General features: G+C 37.4%; 1 protein-coding gene across 1 annotated transcript in view; it reads left to right on the forward strand.

Annotated features, from left to right (window-relative positions):
• The window catches only part of MEGF10 (multiple EGF like domains 10), a 68,794-nt gene that overhangs the window by 33,798 nt on the left and 20,281 nt on the right, over window positions 1-14,715 (forward strand). Inside the window, exons 11-13 of the mRNA XM_008925121.3 lie at window positions 825-988; window positions 3,862-3,964; window positions 13,050-13,196. Coding sequence (XP_008923369.2) covers window positions 825-988; window positions 3,862-3,964; window positions 13,050-13,196 — 414 coding nt within the window. The remainder of the gene's footprint in view (window positions 1-824; window positions 989-3,861; window positions 3,965-13,049; window positions 13,197-14,715) is intronic.

Here is a 14,715-nt window from a genome sequence, read left to right on the forward strand (position 1 = left end):
GCACAAAGCAGCCTGTTTTCAGTGCATGTGTTTTGCATAGCCTATTGATTAGGCTCAGTGCAGAATAATTTTTCCCTTCACTTACTGTAAACAATACAAAACTAGAAACTTGGCCTGTGTGACTGTAGCTCATAACATATGACTGCCTCACACTGTTTCTCTTGTATCCAATGGATGATCACATTTTAAAAAATCTATTCACATTTCATCTAGTGTGCAGTCTGTGAATTGTTGCTATCAGGCATAATCAATGGTGACTCCTGCATTTTAGACCCTTTTTTCATCACATTTTTTTTTGTATTTGGAGAGAAGTACAGAAATCATCTGAAAGGACTTCTATGTATCTTGGAGAAATCCAATTTATGCAGTTCTTTTATGGTTTGTCTTTATTTAAGATTTCTGTTAAAACCATATCGCAGAACTCTCTGTATTGAACGCTTGTGGCACAATTATGAAAGTGGCAGCTTAAGTCTGCGGGAAATATTCCTAATTATGTTCAGGCTATTCTCAGTGTAGTTTAGTGTTTCTCAGTGAAATTTCAAGGTGTCTTTATCTCTATTCCAGATCTTCCATCAATTGCTTTTGTATGTTGGCACCCATCTGCAAACATATGCTGTGCACAGATGTTACAAGGTGCCCTTGAACACCTTTGTCCAAACCTGGACAAGTCCTGAGCCAAAACTGCTGATACCACCTTGTAGTGAATGTTATCACAGTACTGCCCATCTCAGAGAGATGCCCCATGGCAGGCAGAGGGAAACATTCTGAGAGGAAAGGGGGAAAACCTGAATAATTTGTGACTATAATTCTTTTTTTTTTGGCAGGTTGGCATGGTGTAGATTGCTCAGTAAACTGTCCCAGTGGTACGTGGGGACTTGGCTGTAACTTAACCTGCCAGTGTCTTAATGGAGGGGCTTGCAATGCTCTGGATGGAACTTGTACCTGTGCCCCGGGCTGGAGAGGAGAAAAATGTGAACTCCCTTGCCAGGTAGTTAAATAATATCACCGAATTTTGCCCTGTAGGATAACTTTGGGTAGGGTAGACCTTCTATCATTCTTTAGGGGTATGTCCCTAGGAAGCACATATGACTGCGTGCGGGATCAGGGACATGCACCAACAATTCTTCTGGAAGAGCCATGCTGCACAATACACCAAAGAACACAAAAAAATGGCCACACAAAATGAAGTTGCATTGATGAACACCTTTTCTGCTTTCAACACTTTAAAATCAGAACCCAAACTTTTCACTAACTCCTTTGGAATTGGTTGAAAAATTTTTCCCTCTATCAGCATCAAATGCTATCAAATTGCTTCTGTTCAACTAGTTTAAGTAAAAATTACAAGACAAAAGAAAAAAAATATATTCCACGTCAAATAACATATTTCTAATTACATTTTCTTATGTCTATGTTACAGTATGAATAAAGAACTTTGATTGCCTCTCAGTCAGACATGAGAATCTACTTTTACTACCCAGTTCCATGACTGGTGCCTTTCTACTGGGGCTCTCGTTTCTACTCTCTCCCAGACTCTGAGATATTAGAAATATCTGCAATATTAGAAATCATTGTGAGAACAAAGGCAAACTCCTTATCACTTCTGTTCCACTTCGTAGTTTGGGGAAGCCATGAAAATGTATAATTTCAAAAAATTTTAAATAGTAAAAATCAAAATGCATTGGTTTTACTGTATAACTGTTTGATTTCAATTACATTTCATGCACTCAAAAAAAAAAAAAAATTATGAAAAAGGAGGTTTTCCCGAGTCAATTCTTTTTAATGATGGACTTCAGTTTTCCAGAAAATTTTTAACAAAATTAATTTTTAAAATAAACTTCTCTCTGCTCTCCTTTTCTCCTCCCTTGTCATTTGCTCACTTTTGCAGTACTATCTGCACAGCAGGTTGTTGGTTTAGTACAATTGTAAAGGAGCCACATGAACTGAACACACACCTTGTTAATTCCCTCTCATATCACATTGAAGCTTCTTTCAGTTTGGACGAGCTCTGCTGAGCAATAACATGATGGGAATAGCTGAAATAGAGTGTAAGATGGAAACCACACCTCTGTCTTGAATGAAAATTTGTGCCCTCAGAAGTGATTTTTGGGGCTTTGCTTTTGGTTTTAAGATGAAGCATAGCACACACTGATGCAGTGAGTAAAGTGGAAAACAAAATTGAATATATTCTGGAAAACTCATTAGAATACCACCTGTGCACATTCACGCAGTGTTTCCAACAATGCATCTCCATCAAAAGACTTAATTTTTCCCTTTTCTAAAACAGCTTTGTTTATCACTTCGTGTCTGATTCTGAAGGATGATATCTCCCAAGCTGCATTAGCTCTTCTAAAACTGACATTTAAAAAAGACAGATTGTTTCATAGCAGTCGCATTACTATGCCAAAGTTAGTCAAATAATGCTTAAAAGCATTTCTATATCAGATAATTTAGCATGCCCCTCTATCTGTGTCAAACAATGTCCATAAGCATTTACACATTTCAAGTGCATATTCTGCTTCAAAATTCCAAAACAGGAGAATAAAGAGAAAACTAATTCAAATAAATCCACTGTTGTCTGAAATGTTTTTCTTATCGGAGCAGAGACATTATTTAAATCAATGAATTTAAATTTGTTTAAATAACTTCAGAAAATTAATTTTACTCCCCAGATAGTTACTCAAGATATCACTGAAGTTTGGACTTCAGTCCAAGTACATAGCAGGCTAAATATACTGCTTTTCAACAACATATTTGAGGATTTCCTTTCGTTCCAAATCTGATTATATGCAAAGGAAATGTGTAATCTTTTCTTTTTCTGTATATAAAAATGTACTGTTGAGATGAGCAAAAGGCTCCTTACGCTGAAGTAACATAAGATTTTGTTCAACTTTAGACTTGAAAGACTGGGAATTGAACAGCTGAATCCTGTAGTACTTAGTTGAAACATATGTATGAACATCAAAGAACAGCAGAGGAATTTTGTTATAGATTTTATTCAGATTTTAATGTGGCTGAAACCAACTTTTAGCCTTGAATTTAAATGATTCATTTTTAAACCTGACATGTTTCTTTTCCTTTTTTGCCTTTGCTATGGGTAACCCTGAAGCATCACCATAAATTATACTGGCTTTTTTCCATGTTTTTTTAATTTGGTTTTGACACTTTTTCTTCAAGATCAATTTACTGTTGTACTTTGACTTTGTTTTGAGAATGCAGTATTAAAGATTCTGCTCCTCAGTTTCTCAGATCGATTTTGTATTAAATTACCCACAAATGCGTGTGCCAGCTTCTACAGAAGAAGCAGAAAAGGCAAATTCAAATGTTTAGATGTAGTCCCTTGAAAATCAGCTGTGCTTTTGACACAGCAGAATGCACCAAAAGGGGTGTTCAGCTTGTAACTTTAATCTCTCTTATTGGTTCAAAAAATGCCCCACAACCAGAGTATCTCTTTTTAGTGTAGTATATCTTGTAGTGCAGAAAGATTTTTAATCAAAAGAAAGTGATACAGTTTGCATTATTTATGCAATGAACCTTACACTAAATATATATTGTAATATAAGGTTTTACTACTCTTTATTAAAATAATTGTGCCTTTATCTGGTATCCTTTTTGACCAATAGGTAGAGAGCTCAGGGTCTGAGGCAGAAAGGAGACTGAATTGCTTTAGTCTGGGATTTTTGAAGAGAGTATCATTCATTCTTTATCTTCCCCTCTTAAATGAAAGAACAAAAATGTAGGATGCTAAAATGTTCCAAAAAGCCAGAAGCATTTTATATTTACGGATTCAGGAGAGATCTGTTGTTGCTTTTCGAGGCAGGACTGACCAGAAATTTCTGGGTTGTTCTTTTTCTGTTGTCACAGGACGGCACATATGGCATAGATTGTGCTGAGCGCTGCGACTGCAGCCACGCAGATGGGTGTCACCCCACCACCGGGTACTGTCGCTGCCTCCCGGGATGGTCAGGTACAAAACACACCCCTGAGGACAAGGAGAGTTTCCACTCTGGTGGAACTTGGTCTTCTCTGTGGGTTTGGGGGTAAAGGAGGAGTATGTGGGATTGGGAGGGAAAAAGGGACAGTTCTGTGTCTGCTGTGTCCCTCCTGTGATTCACACATGTGGAAATTTTGTTGGGTGTGGGATCCACAGAAAACTGAGAATAGAAAGGGAAATCTTAAAACTTGGGCGCCTCCACAGTGTGATTCGTTATGAAAGTGGCAAATAACTGTAAATATTCCAGGTTGTGCTTTGAGCTTTGGGGTAAAGCATCACATCCAGCTTTCAGTCAGCCAAAAAGAGGATAAATACTGCAGAAACCATGTTGCCATTTCAGTTCCTGAAACTTTGAAAACATGAAGTTTTCTCCGCACATATTTTGTTCTGTATGAATATTTTCTCATTAAGTTTTTTAGCATTGTGGTTTTAAGAACCATCTATATCTAGTTATTCCCTGTAATTTATATTTGAAACGGTTGTTGCACTCTCTTGTTTGTGGAAAGCAAGATTTTTTGAAAACATGATGAGACTGTGGAGGAGGGCATGTATCATGAAATGTTTGCTTTATCCCTAGGAGGTAGTTTTAGTTCTCAAATGGATTTCTAAGCTCTAAGGTTGGGAAAACTCTGTGATCTTCAGTAGGGCTTAATTGACACTATAAACTTGCCCTTGTTGAAATGTTCTAGACTTGGTGTCTCACTATGATGCTGTGGTGTTGCAGGGGTCAGGTTTCATGTCCCCTGTTTGTATGTCCTCTTTCCATTTTATAATGAGGAGTCAGCATGAAAAACACACCTTAAATGAACAAAGTATGTGAGTGCTGTGAAAAGAGAGGATTTTTATTTATTTATTTGTGTTTTCAGATATATACTAATATTATTTAGTGTCCACTGTTTTAATATTTTTCCTAACTGACTTGCAGGTTCATCATATAATTGTTTTCTTTTTTCTCTGGTGCTTTCAGACAAAGTAGGTGGAGGTGAGCTTATGATTTCCTCAGATAGATACAGTCTTAGTTACTGGGTTTTTTTCCAAACTTTGCTTTTTATACTCTTTTTTTCCTAGCTCTGTAGATGGATCCCAAGCATCTTGTTTGAAGTGCATGTCTACAGTTCAGGTTGATTAGTTGTAGCTGATTACAGCTCACCTGCCGTTTTTTCTACTTTCTGTTCAGATGAACGTGACTTTTGTGATTACTGGAGGTGGGAAGTGGAAATCAGTAGGGGATATAGGCATGGGCAGGAAGGGTTCCTGCTTTGCTTTGGAAGACCAAACCCATCTATCATTTGTGCATTTTTTTCTGTATATTGGTTCTTTGAGAAGGTCTCTCTCACCATTGTGTCTCACCTTTTCAACAAGAGAGACTTTCAGAGCCAGCACTCACCTCACTAAGACAAGACTTTGTTGGTTTTATTTTCTTCCCACAAGCTCCAGTGTGACTTAACATCAGCTACTCAGACATCTCAGGGAAATAACTACCACAGGAGTGCAAAAAATAGTACAAGTTAACTGAGTGAATTATGAAAAAATACTGTTAGCCTTATGCCATCTGTTGCTATTTTGTGTGACACTACATTGTGTTTATTTTGTTGTGATGGTAATGTCCTTACTTTCATGTAGTTTCAGGTAATTGTGTGTGCGTTTGGACACATTTCTGCAAACTTACATTTGAATCTGCTCAAAATATGATTTCATAAATTAGTAAAGGTATTAAAGAATACCCACAGTAAAAACATTTTGATGATCTTGATCATGGTTTAGGCTGTTAAAGCTGTTCATGAGTTGCAGATGTGCAGCTTAAAGTAAATCCTGTGAGTTTTTAAAATGGAGAGAAATCATCAGAGACAATAGGTATGTAATGAAAGGATCCAGGTTGTTTTAAAAGGCCATGCCAGAAAAGTAGCCATGTTTTACAACAGGTGATAAAAATTACTTAGCCAGCGTGATTTAACTAACCCAGGAGTATTTTTACCTTTAGTGAAATCTTATTTCATCTTCATGTTTACAAAGGAAAAAGACTTCACTAGAAAGAGACTTCAAGCACAATTATTGATAAAAATTGAGTCTCCATCCCTGGATGATGTCATCAGAACACCATGCGTGACAGACTAGTTTTGACATGTTGATGATGTCTAGACATACTTTATAACATAAATGGCATATTTCGCTTTATACTCAGTGTCTGGAAAAATCCTCCTCCCACACTTCACGTGTCAGAGCAATACACACAAGGAGTCTGGTCTTTGTGTAGATACTTGGAATGAATAAAGAAAAGGAGAGAATGTTTTAGGAAGGGGTTCTCAAATAGCTGTACTGTAATGTTGCATTGCAGAAATAGCAGTAGATCGTAGGATTAATAAGGGAGGTTGTACATATATTTCTATGCATAATAGGTGGAGAAGCAGATGGAGGATGTGTGGAAAATACAGGAAGTTTCTAAAATGCAAAAATTATGTTAGAGTAGCTTAGATTTTTTCCTAAGCATCAGACATACTAATTTTGGATGGGTAGTATTCCCTACAAAAAAACCCAAACCAAACCAAGCAAACAAAAGAGAGGGAGAACCAGATTTTGGGTAGCTGTAATGCTTATCTAACCCAAATGAAGGATTTAGTCTTTTAAAAACCATTGGGAAGGTAGTATTTAAAAAATGAATACATTTGAAGAAGCTTAAAAATGTGAACTTGTATTTTTTTCTTTTTAAGCATGAATAAATCAATGAATCCAAGGCGAACTTTCCCAGATGTTATGATGCCATCAAAATAATAAAACTTTCCAAAAAGACGTTTTAAATACAGTATTTTTCTCAGCTCTGTGAATGGAACAGTTGTCTACACTTTCCTCAGGGAATTTCATCAGAGGGAATAGTTTATATAACTTTGTAGAACTAAATGAAGGGAGGTTTTTCCCTTGCTGGATGACACAGTTGTCCCATAACACTGGGGAACAGGAGTTGTGGTGCATGAGGAGGGTGGATCACTGGCCTGGTGTTGTGAGGGCCTCCCTTGGGCTGTAAGGGAGCTCTGAGCTGCTGATGTGGGCACAGGGGCTTTACTTCAGGCTCCAGATACAGCTGCAACTCACCACTGGTACAATAAAAAGATATTACATGGTTTAGTTTTTTAAGTAGTTTTTTTTTTATTTATTTATTTTGAACATGCCCATTGATTTTCTTTTGCTTCTTAGGTTCTACTGAGGAACAAAAGTTAAGTTTTTGACTATTGCATTGATATCAGCTGTTAAAAACTCAATAACTAATTAAAATTGGCTTTAATTAGCTCTTTGTTTTTATTTAGGGTTTATAGTTTTAATGTAGGTTCTGTTGCCTAGGAGGATACTTAGGTTTTTCATCCTAAACAAAAATGACTTATTTTCTAGGGCTACTGTAATAAATCTTCTTCTCTCTGTAGTTTGCATTAAGTTTTCCCTGCACAGCAGCTTTAATTCTGCTTAGAAAAGCAAGAGTTAAGGGTGATTTCTTTTTCCTGGCAGTCTGACCATTCCATCACGTTCCAGGAGCCACATGACAGGATGGCACAAATGAGAAACATCCACCCACACAGAGGAGGATGTCTGACCCAAACGCTCTCATCCCTTGACATTTTCACTGTATGTTATAAATAACTTTTTTTTCATTTGGAGGGAGTGCAATAGTGAGACAGTGGAAAGGAGTAAGAACCATTAAAACAGAAAGCAGAAGAAACAGATAGAAAATATAATCCCTCAATATATAATGATAATTTTCCTAATAATTTATACAAAAATTTGAAGTTAAAGTCCACTAAAAAGCTACATCTACCACTTCTCTCAAGGAGAAAGCAAACCAACAGGCACCATGGTAACTTAAGTTTCATTTCTTAATCTTACCTGTTCTGCAAGCAGCTCTCAAAACACATTTTTCCCAAATTGCCTGAAAGGTTTAAGAATTTGTATTCTTGCAAACTGACAGTTCACATTAAAGCACTAGTTAATTAAAATTAATTAAAGATAATTAAATTAATTAAAATGGCAAAAGGACTTTTTGTCTCCAGACTGTTTACTACTGCAATTACAATTACAATAATGTGGGTGTTACTGATGACACATCACTGTTGTGCTTTCTTGGGTGCAATTCTGCCACACCTTCCCACTTGAGAAGAAATGTCATGTCATAGTGGTACATTTGTTATTTTTAAAATCGATTTAAAGGTTATCTGATGCCAGGGATTGTGAAATACCATTAGTCTATTATCTGTACCAAAACAATAGCATTGGTTTATGGAAAAGACAGATGCAGTAATACCAGCCTACATTTTACCATTCATCCACATGCAGATGGGGTGTTGGTGACTTTTTCTGTGCTGGACACCTGCTGACGTTAGTCAGAGTGCCTATCACCAGATGTGCTGTTTCTGTGTCCTTCCATGTGCTTCTGACATTATTTCTAAGAGGCACATTTGTTGTGGGATTATAACAGGGAGGTCTCTGTCATCTGACACTGATGCAAATCACCAGGTCTGCTGAGAAGTGCAAGCTACAGCTCTCCCTTGCCCCTCAGCTTTCAAAGTGTTTGCACTTTTTCCCCTCCTAAAAAGAAGAAAAAAGGCATAAAGAGTTCTATCATGGGTCTTCCTCACCTTTAGGCCAAAAAACACGGTGCTGCTGGAACGACATCCGTAGTGCTGGTACCCCAGTGCTGAGGTCCTCTTGCAAGAATGTGGTTTTTCCTCCACTTTGACTACCTGCCCCTGGCCTCCAGAAGCACAAGGTACCATTGGGATGGATGCTCAGTGTGCCACAAAATGAAATCATACGTGGGCACTGTGTCATGATAAATGGCATATTTACTTTCCAAACTTCAGGAGAGGAATTCTCCAATAAGAAGTTTGGCCCACCCTACATTTGGACTTCACTGTGTCTGCACCTCTGTTGTCTGTGTGTTGTGGTGGATCTTTATGTGGAAGAAATACTCTTTCAGAAAAAAGAGCTTTAAATTGGTGATTAAGTATGTTTGTTTTCTAACTATGAAGTAGTTAAAAAAAAGGGCAAGTATTATTTCCTTGTATCTACCTAAAGATTTGTAGTTGAAAAGAAGAGCACCTCTGGAGTGGATAACAGCAAGAGTATGCCCTTCAGAAAGATACTAGGAATACCTCAAAAGTTATTCATCCACTAAAATTTGCAGATACTGATATTTGCCTTCAAACTCAGATGTTTTTGTTGACAATCTTTTGTAGCTGGCTTCCTACCAAAACTCGCAGGCAGAATCTCTCCGGCTGCCACAGTGAAGCAGCAGCTGACGACCAAACTTCTAGAAAAAATCCTTTCATTCGCTCCTTAATTTGGGACACTTTATTTATTCCTCTGGCTATTCTCAGCTAGGGAGTGAGATACCTCTCTTCTTCAAAGACAATTAGGGTACTTCTAAATAGTGCTTGTGATGTTTTTCACCAGTCCCTTTCCTTGGGCTACTCATCCATCATTTGACAGAGAAGTAGGGAAGTCCTTGAACAGAAGTGATCTAAGTGTTCATTCCTCTCAAATATGAGCTCTTTGGCCATAATTGAAAAGTGTCATTAGCTTTAATGACACCAAGAGTTCCCCAGCCTTTGAAGGCCTGTTCCTTTTCTTGTTTAGGCTGTTATATATCTAATTTCACCCTGACATATGGGAAATACACCAATATACAAACAGGCTTTAATTCTTCGGAGCTATACTGGAAAGTTCCACGTGTTGTGAAGATAAATTGTATGGCAAAAACATTTTCTTTATGAAAAAAAATTCTTTTTAAAGCTTGGATAACCTTTTATCAGACTAATAGAAACCTAACAAGCTGGAAAACAGCATTTAGTCCAATAATAAATTTGCCTGGGAAGATAGTAAGAAATAATTGGTAGATTTTTTTCCCCCTTCAGGTGATCAAACAAATTAGCTCTTTGTTGATCTGACTTGCAAGAATCATTGAGTCTCAACTTCAAAATACAGCATAGGGAGTATGGAAATACTCTGCTAGCATGGGCAGAAACACTCGTATCCCTAAAGAATTCTTTACTTCATTCATGCAACTACGAATGTTTGGGGAATGCTGATTTAGATGTGAGGCCCCCAGCATAAAGCACTGGGCATTAAATGCACGAGCGTTTCTTTAGAGCAGCTTAGCTGAAGTTTATCATGACCATTCAGCCATTGCCTAGCAACTTGTGAAGGCCATCAAAGAGCTCTTTGTCCATAGCTCTGGCAAAAACATTTTCTCGCAGTTATCCTTATCAGTATCAAAACCAACATGAAAACTTAATGAAAAACAATTTTATCACATAAAAGATTAATACTTGCTTGAAATTGTGGCAATCATAAGCCAGTTGATACCATGTTGTAAAAGATGTGTTTACTGTTGCTTTGTAAGTTCCAGTAAAAATGCTTCTTTTTCCTCAATAATTTCCAGCTTTTCTATAAAAGCATAGATTTCTTTGCTGAAATTTCGTATAAAGCATCACTCTGGAAATTAATTTTTTTAAAGTTTTTTTTATCCTTTTAATATTTCTAACCTGTTCTTTCTCAAAAATGGACATACTTGATTTTTACAGCTATTAAGATGTGAAACTCAATTTCTTATTTTTAAGTGCCTTGTGAACTTCATAACAGTGAGATTTAAAACTATTTTTATAAGTAGATATGCAGTAAATCATTGAATGATCTCTGCTTTGCTGCACTCATTCTTGACACTCACAGGAGGGCAACCGATTTTGCTTCTGATCAATAATGAATATAATACAATTCTTACAGTGAAACAGCAGTAATCAGCATACTTTCAGTATCTTATATTGTCATAATTATTATTCTGTGATATTTAATATACACTTTTTATTAGCTAAGTAGAAGGATATCATTCTTCACCTCATAAGAAGTGGAAATGGGAAAGAAAATGTAGTCTTTTTTTCAGTTTCTCTAATGGATAATTTTCCCTGGTGTGTACTGAAGGAGCTTTTTCCTTTTTTCATTTTCAGTAGTAGTTGCTGGCTCTTTCAAGTATCGTGGCTCTCTGCAGCATGGGACCCATTGTCTTTTCTGTTCCAGTGTGCCCACTATCACCCTTTGACACCACACTGTCATAAAGCATCCTCTGTGCACAGATCAAGGCAGCCTAATTGAGCCTGGTATTATTGTATGTCACTGGTCTACATAATCTCAGATAATGCAGTGTGGTAACTCTTGGCAACCACTGGCTTGTTAATAGTGACCATTATATACTGAACAGCAGTGAAACCCCTTAAGACTGTGAAAAATGTCTTTTCTTTAGCAGGGTTCACTGAGTGAAGCTGTGTATGATATGATACATAACACTCACGTGGACAGAGTGCCAGGCTCAGTTGTGAAATGCTCTGCATGTGTCTGCTTATGCTTTCACAGACTTGGAGACCCGAATTCTCAAATTTGGGAACCCCAAGCAAAGCAATTTTATGCAGCTGAAAGAAGTGGTTCTTGTTTCAAAAAAAAAAAAAAAAAAAAGCTGTGATGTCATTCTGCTCATGTGCACCAGCATCTCTCAAAATCCAAAATCAAGCCACTCTCTTATGTCCATTTATCCACAAATGGGAAGTTAATGAAAAAGTTGACCCAGACTACTGAGAAGCAAGTCCACACTGCCTCTCAAATGTAGATGGAGACAGGAGAATGCCTGTGCATGGAAAAATGAAAGAGGAGTGATACAAGCAGTCTTTCATTTTTTGACAATAGATTTGTTTTAGGTCAGTAGTAACTCATTGCACAGTCAGGGCTTTTAGGTGGCCTATGTACTGACTGCTGCTGGTCAATGTCTGGATTTTAAAAGTCAAATGTTTTCTCTCTTGCTGGCATTAGTGAGCCACATATTTGATTCTTCATTCTGTCCATTGTCTTGCAGAGAAACAGTTCTAGAATCTGGAGTTCCAGCCTTCCTCTAATTAGAGGTTACATACAACTTTGCAAGGCAGATGCTGGGGGTGTTAAGGAATCACCTCTGAGTCTGATCTATCAGTAAACCATGTAATTATTTTTCAGGATCGTTACAAATGAGATTTTGTAGGTTTTGCTGTTCAAAGATTTTTTTTCTTGTCACATGTAAACTGGTTTGGGGTTTTTTTAGGACTTGGGAAGGCATTGAATCTGTGGCATATTTTGCTGGAAATACTTACAAAGCAAGACATCGTTGTGGTTGGACTCAGTCCACTTTTCCTTTAGCTGAGGGTTCATTCAGTAGAGGCATTACAGTAATACTTAATTGTTAATGAAAAGTGCTGTAGACACAATACAGTCTGAGTTCCACAGTGGTGCTTGCTGGCATTTAACATGCAGAGTGCTTTTTAAAAAGCCGGAAAATTATATTTAATGTTGCTGCATTGCAAAAAAAGCCACAAATGAAAAACCAAACAATACAAAAAAAATCTAACAGTAAAGGGACCGTAATTGGGTGATTATAATGAGTGGTTTGTATTATGATTTAAATGTAGGGATTCCGGTTGTGGCCATTTTACAATCAATTTTATATCAAAAGCAGCTAAACAAAGCACTGACTGAGTAGCATCTGTAACACTGTTGCAGCTAAGCATTTTGGAATGCTCATGTGGTGTATTTGGAAACCCTTTGTGTGCGCTACATTTTTCCATGCGGTATGAAGCTGAGCAGTAATCAGCTCACCACTAATTAGAAATCATTCAGTGTCCTGTACACCATTATTATACAAAATTATGTCAGACCCAAAGAATTCTTATGCTCAGAAGGAAGAGTTTCTATATACCTTTTGTCATGCGTTTCCCAAAGATAAAATTTGAAAATAAGGTTTTGCTGTTTTGAAACGGCCATTATGGAGGAATCAAAAGCCATTATGTACATCTCATAAAAACTAGAATATGAAATTCACTGTTCTGGGGGAAGACAGGAACAGGGATGCACATTTACTGTGTTCTGTTTTCCTGATGTTAGTGGTATTTTCAAAAACAGGTTATGTGAGCTGTGTTTTGAAAATCAGTCCACTGAGGACCACAGGTTTAACCTTACTATGCATGAGAGTTCTTCACAAATGTTTTATTTATGTTTTCAGGCATTCACTGTGACAGTGTGTGTGCTGAGGGACAGTGGGGTCCAAATTGCTCCCTGCCTTGTTACTGCAAAAATGGAGCATCTTGCTCTCCAGATGATGGAATCTGTGAGTGTGCACCAGGATACAGAGGCACCACTTGTCAGAGAAGTAAGAACAAAATGAATGTTTTAAAATCTCTGTTTCTCCTTCTCTTACTTGGAATACATATCATATAACACAACAATGCTTTGTTAATTGTAGTATGAAGTACTATGAAATGCTCCCTGATGGGGCATTTTCTCAAAATATATGAATATGCAGAAAAAAAGTGTTATCTTAAATGAACAAAGCAGTAGTGCTCTTCTTGTTATGGTACAACTTTACTTTTATTCACTATCTGTGCTGTGGCATTGTTATGAATATGACTTTCTAAGAAATTTAGTAGGGGACTGCATTCTAAGGGTAAACATTCCCAAATGTACTGTAATGTGTATTTTGTTAGGTAAATAAAACATACATGAGTTTCAGAAACTTAAAAACCTCTCCATTGAGTTTGGTAGGAATTATTGGCTTAGTTATTGCTTTTTTTTTTAAACACTTACTTTGTAAGAATCAGCAGTGGCATCAGGCCTCAGAGTGAGAACAGGATATCAAATGTACCCATGGTTCCTTTTGAAAAAATTAAAATTAAAATTACAAGAATAGAGATACAGATTAAACTAAGGAAAATCGTGCTAGAATCAAGGAGGTAAATAATAAGTCTACCCTCCCAACAAGATTTGTCACAGTTTTCCAGCAGTCCAGCTGCCTTTAGTTTGAATCATCGAAGCTGTGAGGGAAGGGTGTTCAGGGAAGAGAAATGTGTGTCTCCTGGAATTGGGGGTAGCCTCATTTTCAGAGTAGGTCTCCCAGAAACAGAGTCAAGAAGTAGGTGGAGAGAGGCCAAGCAGAGATGCTCCTGGGTCTTCCAAAAGAGGCTGAAAAGGCAGGAGACAACATGAAATGGTCACTGATATGTTAGAAGGAGAATCGGAGGAGGGTCAAGTCCTAACAGTCCAGGAATGGCAAAATCTCAAGCTGAAGGATGTGATTGCCTATGGCACTACTAAACCCCACATTAGGGTGGCATTAGTATTCCTTGAGCACTTCTAACTATGCACAGTAATTATTCTCACTATCTAATCTCTAAAGGCCCTGCAGTTAATCAGTTAATCCAAAAGCAGACTCAGTGTAACACTACATGTAAAAATGTTCCCTTGTGTTTTGGAACTGTGATTATGATCTGGACGAGAAGCTTCCAGTCTAGTGCCTCTCAGAGCCCCTCTCTGATGCACGGTCTGGAGGCTGGGAAGACAAAGGTCATACGAATAATTTGGATCCTAGTCAGAAAGTGCCTTTTCAGTAAACAGGAAGACCTTTTGGCATTGTTTCACTTGGAAAAGTTAACCTCTGTAGAGAGATCTGGCCATATAATTTGTATCGTGTATAATTAAAACACTGAAACTTGGATGAAGTTAAAATATTGAAAAGATTCCAAGTTCCTTTTGTCAGTGCTAATTGCAGCTGTGCAGGTATTTCTCTTGATGTATTACCTAATACTTTACATTTATCAGGAAATGAATGCCAAAAGGGATTAGAGCTACAAAGAAGGAGATTTTATGTAACAGCCCATTTTTCCCCCCTGTTT

The sequence above is a fragment of the Manacus vitellinus genome, unplaced genomic scaffold, assembly GCF_001715985.3.
Source record: "Manacus vitellinus isolate BGI_N305 unplaced genomic scaffold, ASM171598v3 scaffold_23_pilon, whole genome shotgun sequence".
Lineage (NCBI taxonomy): Eukaryota > Metazoa > Chordata > Aves > Passeriformes > Pipridae > Manacus > Manacus vitellinus.